Below are 9,143 nucleotides of genomic sequence, written 5' to 3' on the forward strand. Positions count from 1 at the left end.
GCTCGAGGTTTCTGCCTCTTAAAGGAAGTTTTTCCTTGCCTCTGTCTCCTAGTGCTGCTCTTGGTGGGAACTGTTGGGCTTCTGTAAATATCATCACAGAGTACGGTCTAGACCTGCTCTTTATGAAAAGCGCTGTGAGATAACTGTTGTTGTGATTTGGCGCTATATAAATAAAATTGAATTGAATTAAAGCCTCCTGATGAACGGCTGGATTATTTAGTGGTCTGGACTCTGGGGTCCAGGACGAGAGGCTGGACCTGCGCTCATCGGTCTCATCTACTCATGAACCGCGTCGTCTCTGCTCTCCACCACAGACTTTACAAATTATCAGTGTTCATCACATCTTCATTAAAGGTCGAGCCTTTCAACAGACTGGATCTCCCTGCAGGTTTAAATGTTTCCCGTCAGGAGGAGAGCTGCTGCAAGAAACTCTGAGCCGCTTTCCTTTAATCTAGTTTGTCATTTTGGCCTAAAACTGGTTCATTTAAGGAAAATTAAGTCTGAAAAGCTGAAAATCCTTCATGTTTACTTAGTGAGGGAGGAAACGCAGAACCTGAAGCTATGAGCGCGCTTTTCTTTTGATCAGCACTTTGGAGCTGAAGTTCTGTGAAACGTGTCGAGCGACTGCGATCCTGTAAACCGAGGTTCATCGGCAGCTTCTCCTCAGCACAAAGCTTCCTCCTCTGAACTTTAACATTCAGATGAGCTTCAGGGCCGACAGCAGCAGGAGGCCCCTGAGTCTGTGGACCAATCATCTCTGAGGCCTGTTCTACACAGCGAGCTCTGAAACTGTTTCTCCGCAGGCGATGAAACACTAACGATCATTATCGCAACGTAACAACATAACTGATGTTCAATAAATGTTTGATTTCACTCATCTGAACCACCAACGAATCAGCACTTTATTTTTAAAGATATTTATTTTGTTGATTTGATCAGAACAGGTCTGATCTGTGAAGCGATCTTCTGTTTGGCATCAAGAGTTTGTTCTGAGCAGCAAGAAAAGTTAAAACCACATTAACTTTCACTCAGGAGCAAAAATAAACCTTCATATTTCTCCTGATAATTACTGATCTGGAGTGATGTGACGGTTTTTATTGGGACTAGAGCTGAAACAATCAGATTAATCAATTAGTTGTCAAGTATTAAATTAATCTGCAACTATTTTGATAATCAATGAAACGCTTTGAGACTTTTTTTAAAGACAAAACGTCTAAATTTCTGTACATGTTCTGCTTTCTTTGGGGTTTTGGACAGAACAAGACGTTTAAGGACGGCGCCATCTCAGGCTGAGAAACACTGATCGACACGTGTCACAATTTTCAATCTATCGAGAAAATGATTGACAGATTAATTGATAATGCAACTTATCATTAGTTGGAGCTGTAGGGCCCAGAATCCCCTCAGACAGACCTGCTTTTCTGTGTGACTCTAATAAAACTCTGATCTCTGGAGAGTTTGAGGTGTTTCCTTTAGTGCGTGCAGCGACTGCAGCGCTCAGGTTCATCAGGAACAGCAGAGGCTCCGCAGAGGGTTTACATCATGGGTCACATGTTTAAACCAGGTCACATCAGATCTGCTAATAAACCCGCATGTGGCCTAAAATTAAATGAATCAATACTGAAATATTGTTATGGGACCAAGTTACATTCCTCCTCATCATAAAATTCAAAGTTGTAAAAGGTGTTTCTAAGGATTCTGTTGCTGTTTCACCTGATTAAAGATCCCACGTGACTGATCAATAATCACTCCATCAGCATCGATACATTTCTGAAGAAAACAAAAAGAGTCAAAGATCAATAAGCTCCACTGACAGAAAGTCCAGAGAGGAGTTGTGGCTCCTCCTCCTCCTCAGGGGTCCCGCTCCTTCTTCACCTTCACGTCTCCGGCCAGGATGGTCGCTATCTCCCCCTGCATGAAGGCCCAGGGCACGTTGGAGCCGACCAGCGGGCACTTCTCCCCGCTGGGGCAGTACACCTCCCCGGAGGCCCCCTGGGCCTTGATGCTCTCTCTGGAGCAGGGGAAGCAGAACTTGTGTCCGGGGACGGACGGACACTGAACGAAGTGCGTGTCCTCTAAGCGTTCGTGGCAGATGGTGCAGCACAGCGGCCCGCTGTTGGCCATGGGGGAGTCGGGCACGTTCTGCGCGTGCGCCTGGTCCATGCCACCGGCGGACTGCGACGCGGCGGAGAGTCCGAGGTCTCCGTTGCGGGACGAGAGGCGCCTCTGCCCGGACGCGGAGGCGGGCGACACCGGGCTGCCGGTGTTGTGTCTGGAGGAGGTGGTGGAGTGGACCGAGTCTCTGTCCTTGTTGGGGGAGTGCGCGTTCGCGAGCGTGTCCGCCACGGACATGAGCGCGGCCATCGGGGACTGTCCGTTCTGCGGAGGAGCGCAGGAGTCCGGGGGGGTGGCGCGGCCGGAGGGGGGGCCGGAGTGTCCCGGACCGAGAGGAGGCGGCGGCCCGGTGAAGGAGCTCGCCGCCATGGAGAGTTTGAGGGCTTCGGTCTGGCTGTTGATCCACTGCTGCCTCTGCTGCTCCTCCGTCAGCTTCAGGTCCGCAGAGTCCGGCTCCGGGGAGGCTTTCCTCTTCCTCACGCCGGCCCTGGAGCTGCTGCCCCCGCTGCCTGAAGCCAGAGCCCGGCCCGGGAGCACCAGGGAGGTGGGCAGCAGCGGGAAGCTGCCGTCGATGTGGGGCTGCGGCAGCATGTCCCCCCCCACCCCCTCCTTAAAGAAGCGCAGGGACTCCGGTAACAGGTCCCCCAGCAGGCGCCAGTCCCCGGAGCCGTGCTTCTTCTCGTACTCCAGGTACTTAAACCCGGAGGACAGCCCTCTGCCGAAGTCCTTCATGCAGTCCTGGTACATCTGCTTGGCCACCCCCGAGGCGCTGGAGAACACGTTCCCGGAGCCGCTCGGGTACTCGATGAAGATCTTCAGCTCGTGCTCCATCCCGGGTTTGGACACGGCGTCGAAGGCGAACACCCGGCCCACCAGCCCGTGGTCCTTCTTGAAGCGGACGTCGAACGGGGTGGATCCGGACAGAGAGACCAGCGTGTCCCTCACCGTCTTCGGCTTGCTCGCCCACTCGTCCTGCCGGTTCCGGAGACTCTCGCTCAGCTCGGCCAGAACCTCCACGTTCCGCTGCTTCTCTTTCAGCTCCCGCTCCTGGTCCGTGCTGGACACCGAGGCGGGCCGCTTCCCTGCGGGATCTGACAGCCCCCCCTGGCCGGGCAGGGAGACACCGAGAGGGTTGGTTCTGCTCGCCAACAGGGTCTGAGGCAGCAGGTTCGGAGGTACGTTCATCTGTCCCGGTGCCGACACCAGCCCGCCGTGGATCCTGTTCCTCGAGTTCGGGCTCTGTCGGTTCAGCTCGGGCGGTCCGTCGTCCGGTTTGAACCCGTTCGGTCCGGCCAGTCCGTTGGGCAGCCTGCTGCTGCTGTGCCCGCTGTAGTCAAACCGAGCCCGGCTGTCTGCACCGAGCGAGTACCGGTCCAAACCGGGCTGCTGGGACTTCCCCGGTCCGTCCGCCTGGTGCTGGTGGTGGTTCAGCTGCCCCATCGGCTCCTTCCCGGTCATTAAAGCCGCCTGACTCTTCGCCACGGCGGGCTGCGGAGGTGGAGGCGGTCCGCCGGCGGGAGACCGGGCCTCCTGGAAGCTGTGAGCCCGCTTCAGGTGGCGGGCTGTCTCGATGACGAACTCGATCCGGTCCGCGCCCTCGTAGTTGACGCAGCCGCGGCACACAGGCTCGGTGAAGTCCCAGATCATGGCCCAGGGCATGCGGGGCAGGTCGCACAGATAACACGACTGTCTGCGGGACGAGGAGACCTGCGGGGCGGACATCATGCCCGGATCCGTCCCTGCTGCTCCGGGAGCCGCGAGCAGAAAGAACCGGAGAGACAGACTGCAGACTCCGGTTATTGTTCCTGCTGGAGCTCCGTGTGCTGCAGAGGAGGGGGGGGGCTGCGTTTCCCCCTCAATCAGACAGCAGCTGAGGAATTTGGTTTCACCCCCCCCCCCCCTCAGGAATGCCACCTGGTAGAGTAAGTGACGTCACATTATGACGTCACAGCTGCAGGAGAGAAACAAACTGATGTGTGATCAGTTTCCAATCAGTCGTTTCCTGTGCAGCATGACGTCACAGCCAGGAACAAAGGCTCCTCAGCAAACAGGAGCCGGTCCAGGAGCCGGTCCAGGAGCCGGTACACAAACAGAACACATGACTCACATCAGTCACAGTATTGATCCGATATCTGTCACTGATCCACGTGGAATCAGCTGATCATCCTGTTGCTTTCTCTCTGCATCTCTTCTTCACTCATCAGCTGCAGCTGGTGTGAGTGTTGCTAGGCAGCTTTCTCTCTCTCTCAGTGTGGAGCGAGCCTCGGTCGCCCGGCTCAGGACTCTTTGTGTCCTCGCTGCGCTGGACAGAAAGGCGAGAACGCCTGAGACTGATCCATCAGCCGATCCACAGGAAATGAATCTGCAGCCGTTTTAAAGATCAGCTCCGCCGCGATGATGTCATGCTTCTGTTTGACACACACACACTGTCCAGGCAGGGTTAACTGGCACCACGCCACCCTGATGCATTCTGGGAACAATATGAAACCCAAGTTATCAAACCTCGAGCGAGTCGGCTGCTTGGCTCAGCGCCACACACGCACAGATCAGCGCCCCTGTGCCTCTGATGGAGACTGCGTGTTGCCGTGGTAACGCGCCTGGTAACCGTTCTGTGAGGAGGAAAGCTGCAGCCTCGTTTACTGGCTCGTTACCAGCTGAGGGACCGGACTCGTGGTTTAGGGTGATAACGGGGACCAGATGAGCTCTGCAGGTTCTGCAGCTCTGTGTGACTGAAGCGAGGTGTTACTTCCGCTTCCTGTTTCCTGTCGCGGTCAGTTTGTGATCAACAGGAAACCTGCTCCTGAGATATTAAAGAAAACTGAGAGCAAGCAGAGAACTACGACTCCCAGGGTGCACTTCACCACCAAACAGCCAGTCACAGAGCTTCACATTAAGGCCAGATTTTACATCTGCACATTTCATGAATTCAGCCCTGGCGCCGTGTTCCCATCACGCTGCGGCACCAGCTGACCTCAGCAGCGCTGTGACACGCACGCCGCCGGCCGCCTCCCTCCCCGCGCCTCCTTCGGTGCTGCGGTTTGTTTGTGTGTGTAACTGTCACGCTCAAACGCCCACTCCCCCCTCACCTCACCTGGTTTGCTGGGCAGTTGTCATAGCAACTGGGTAAGTCTCCTCGGTGGCGGCGGCTGTGGTTGCCGAGGAGCTTTGCTGCTGGTTGCTAAGGACATCTGCTGATGGAGAGAGAAGAAAGCAGAGTCAGATCAGCAACACCTGGACAGATGACTACAAACACATCACTTAGAGGTGAAGGGGTTAAAGGTCAAAGGTCACAGTTCTGTAGGTCAATCCGCTCTGATGTGTTCAGGGGCCCCTTTGAAACTAGAGCCACTTCCTCTGGTCAGAGTCGCCCGAGCGTTTAAATAATCAATCCAATAAAAATAGAGTTAAATAATAAACACAGCGGCCGACCTTCAGATGACCTTCAGGAAGCAGGAAGTGACACGTTTATCAAACATCAACCGGCTCAGTTATTGATTTCTGTTCTTTAAAAGTTAAATCTGACGTTCACCAACACAGACGCTGTGAAGAGAATCCAAACTTTAGATCGACCATCAGAGAGAACGTGATCAGACTGTTGATCGCTTACTGATCAATAAGATTCATTAATAAACAGCTGATCAGAAAGGATCACTTATTAATTACTGTCAGTCCAGCAGGCTTTATTACCTGCTACCTCTCTGCTGATTGGCTGCTGATGGCGCTCAGTGTGGCGGACCCTGCACCGTGTCTACAACCTCCTTAAAGTCTTGAAATGATTGGTTCATGTGGACCACTCCAGAGTCCGCTATGGGAAGCAGCCCGACCCGTCTCAAGCGGTCTTGGTGTGGTTGTGCGGTCCACAGATCCGGTGTGAGAGCACCCTTAAACTCCCGCTGGATCAGGTGGACCCGGTCCAGGGGACAGTAAGACTCCCAGGTGTCCACAGAGACAGGAAGCAGCACCTGTATCAGGTTCTGTAAAGTGAACCGATGAGTCATCAGGTCCACACCTCTCTCTGTGAAGACCTGATCCTGCTGCCACCTGCTGGTCACAGCGCCTCATCGCCTCTGAGGTCTGGGATGAGGCGCTTTACTGGAACGCAGTTCCGTCTTTAGAAACATCCATATCCCGGTTAGTTTTTTACCCAAACATGATCCTGAACACGAAGCTCCCGTCATCGACGTGCGGACAGAGAGCCTCTAAGCTCCGCTGTCCTTCCTCATAACACAGAGACTCTGGACATGAAGGCAGCGGTCAGGCTGCAGTGAGCCCGTCTTCAATAACTGGACAGAGTAAAACCATATTCTTTGGAAATGGACCTCAAGAATGGCTGAAAAAAGATTTAATGACCAGGAAATGTCTCTCTCAGGAAAGCCCAACACCGACCGGACTTTATCTTCACGACCCAGTGAGTGTTCTGGATTAAAAAGTCTCTACAGAGACGTTAGTTCTGGTTTGTTTCCTCTGTGTTTCTATCCGTTCTTCTGACAACAATATGAATAACAGGTTTCGGATTACATTGTACAGAAACACGAGAACGCTGCTGAACACCAATAAAATAAGAATTACAATAAATTAATAAAAAGTGATCAGTGATCCGTCCTGGCGTTTTTAGCAGGCTGGAGATGACGGGACTGTCTGAGTGAGGATGACTGTGGTGCAGCTGAAACTAAGTGTTGCATTATTAGCTGCTGACGGTCTGAATGAGCCAGATTGTATTAATGTAACAGACGTCAGGCTGACCTGCTGTGTGGGACCGTGGCGATCACAGGTCTGACCTGCTGGGTTCATGTTTTCACCTTCAGTTATTATATATATATATATATATATATATATATATTTAGTCCCGCCAGGTTCCCGCTTATTAAATCCAGCCTTCCTGTTTAAACTGGCTGGAGGAGAATTCTTCTCTTTGTCATTCATTAAGGAAACTCTGGCTCCCCCTGACCCGGTCCCCCTGACCCGGTCCCCCTGACCCGGTCCCCCTGACCCGGTCCCCCTCCAAAGGACTTCTTCCAGCTGCCCTGGACTTTAACCTTCGTTGGACAGTCACAAAGTGTGTGTTTACCTGCAGCTTCCAGGTGAGTGACCTGCAGACGGGGCGGCTGACCTGAAGCCGTGAGGTCAGAGGTCGCAGGCGCCACAGGGGCGTGGCCCGCCGCTATCCTGAGGGCCGACTCCAGCAGCTGGCTCTGATTGGAGGAGAGGAGAGCCAATGAGCAGTCAGCGAGCAGAGCCAGGTGTGCAGCAGCTGAGCAGGTGAGTGTTTACCTGCAGCTGCAGCTGTTGGCTGTGCAGCGTCTCCAGGTGATGCAGCGTCTGCTGACTCAGGCTCCGCCCCCTGTCCCCGCCCTCCCTGACGACAGAGCAGACAGTGATGTCACAGTGATGTCACAGTGTGTGTGTGTTCTTGTGTCTCTGTGAGGATCAGTGTGTTTCTTTTCTTCTCACACAGAAAATAACTCAAGTGAACTAAAACGCATCAGTAAAGTCAGGTGGGGACATCCTGCCCTCTCATTGGTCAGATCGAGCAGGAGAGTCAACACAGGAAGTCCTGAAGAAGGTCCCGGCCAGACTCTTCTGTCCGGTCTGCTTGAGTTATTCTCTGTGTCCAGCTCGGACCACAGATACAGGTAGCTGGAGAGGTGCAAGTTCCCCTCCTGGGCACTGCCGAAGGAGGCCCCCCAGCCTCCAGGGGTCCTTGAGGGGTTTCCAGGGGGAATCATTTCTTTTCACCTCAGTAACACAAAGACAGAACGCGATGGTTTCCTGTCAGACGGCCTAATGTGTGCCAGTTCAGGGGTCGTTGATGTGAAACAGTTTGAGGACCACTTCCTCTGTTCCAGGACCAGTACAGATCTGGATTTCCACGTGTTCTCAGGTCAGAGCTGCACCTCACAGACAGAAACACAGACTCAGTCCAGTCAGAACGGCTTCATCAAACTAAGCTCTAAAAACTAAATGAGAAAAAGACAGAAGTTTAATTATCTGGCAGCCAAACCCAACTGAGGACTTAGTGAAATCTCAGGGCCTCTGAGGGGCCCCACTCTGCTAGGAAGGTACTGCAGGGGTCATCTCTGACTCATTCTGCTGTTTCCATCTGAGGACAGAACTGGAATCCTCGCTCCGTCAGGACGTCGGCTCAGACTGAATACTGTTTGTAGTCTGGCAGCTGTCACTCATCATCAGGTCTGCAGCTTGTTCAGGATGCAGCTGATTGGTTGTTGACTGGTACCAGGAGGAGGGACCACGTCTCCCAGATGCTGGCCTCTCTTCACCGGATCACAGAGTCCAGATCGAGGTGCAGATTTTAAATCCTTACATGTTCTGGCTCCGTCTTTACTCTCTGCTCTAACGTCTGATCGTTCTTCCCCTCAGATCTTCAAACCTTCAGTCGTCTCAGATGAAAACAGAAGGCGATCGTATCGTTCAGCGGCCCCGAGGCGTCCCTTAGTCATCAGATCGTCCCCTTAAAAGTCTCGTCTTCAATCGCATTTGGTGTTTGAGTCTGTTTGTTGAACTTCTATCTTTTGTTGTGTCATGAATTAATTAGCCTGTCTGTTTTTTTTATTTATTACTTTATTCAACTCTGGTTGTTTTAAATGGTGCTTTATGAAGAAAGTTGACTATTAAACCCATCAGGCTGCGGCCCAGCGGCCTCACTGCTCTGCCTGGCCTGCAGCGCCCCCCGGTGGGCAGCTGTTGTTCCTGCACCTGTTTTACACACAGTGACGACATGTTTACCTGCCAGCCTGCAGCAGCTCCTGCACACCTGCAGCCAGGTGAGACACACGAGCCTCCATCTCTGACTGAGCCTGCACACACACACACACAGACACACACACACACACACACACACACACACACACACACACACACACACACACACACACACACACACACACACACACACACACACACACACACACACACACACACACACACACACACACACACACACACACACACACACACACACACACACACACAGACAGACACACAGACACACACACACACACACACACAGA

At 53.1% G+C, this 9,143-nt stretch overlaps 2 protein-coding genes across 5 annotated transcripts in view; both read right to left on the reverse strand.

Moving 5' to 3' along the window:
• The window catches only part of irf2bpl (interferon regulatory factor 2 binding protein-like), a 12,203-nt gene extending 8,260 nt beyond the window's left edge, over positions 1-3,943 (reverse strand). The window contains exons 1-3 of one of the 3 annotated variants that reach the window (XM_046062671.1): positions 1,876-3,943; positions 1,714-1,770; positions 115-1,599 (exon numbers count right to left, since the gene is read on the reverse strand). In XM_046062671.1, coding sequence (XP_045918627.1) covers positions 1,507-1,599; positions 1,714-1,770; positions 1,876-3,840 — 2,115 coding nt within the window. In that variant the 5' untranslated portion in view covers positions 3,841-3,943 and the 3' untranslated portion in view covers positions 115-1,506. Of the gene's footprint in view, positions 1-114 lie in introns of those variants that run through there. The other 2 variants (XM_046062672.1, XM_046062673.1) reach the window with 2 other exon arrangements.
• The window catches only part of kiaa0586 (KIAA0586 ortholog), an 88,226-nt gene extending 79,299 nt beyond the window's left edge, over positions 1-8,927 (reverse strand). Inside the window, exons 1-4 of one of the 2 annotated variants that reach the window (XM_046062667.1) lie at positions 8,860-8,927; positions 7,387-7,471; positions 7,184-7,307; positions 5,207-5,303 (exon numbers count right to left, since the gene is read on the reverse strand). In XM_046062667.1, coding sequence (XP_045918623.1) covers positions 5,207-5,303; positions 7,184-7,307; positions 7,387-7,471; positions 8,860-8,918 — 365 coding nt within the window. In that variant the 5' untranslated portion in view covers positions 8,919-8,927. Of the gene's footprint in view, positions 1-5,206; positions 5,307-7,183; positions 7,308-7,386; positions 7,472-8,859 lie in introns of both variants that reach the window. The other variant, XM_046062669.1, reaches the window with a different exon arrangement.
• Positions 8,928-9,143: the final 216 nt, after the last annotated feature.

Source organism: Micropterus dolomieu, linkage group LG11, assembly GCF_021292245.1.
Source record: "Micropterus dolomieu isolate WLL.071019.BEF.003 ecotype Adirondacks linkage group LG11, ASM2129224v1, whole genome shotgun sequence".
In the NCBI taxonomy this organism is placed as follows: Eukaryota; Metazoa; Chordata; class Actinopteri; order Centrarchiformes; family Centrarchidae; genus Micropterus; species Micropterus dolomieu.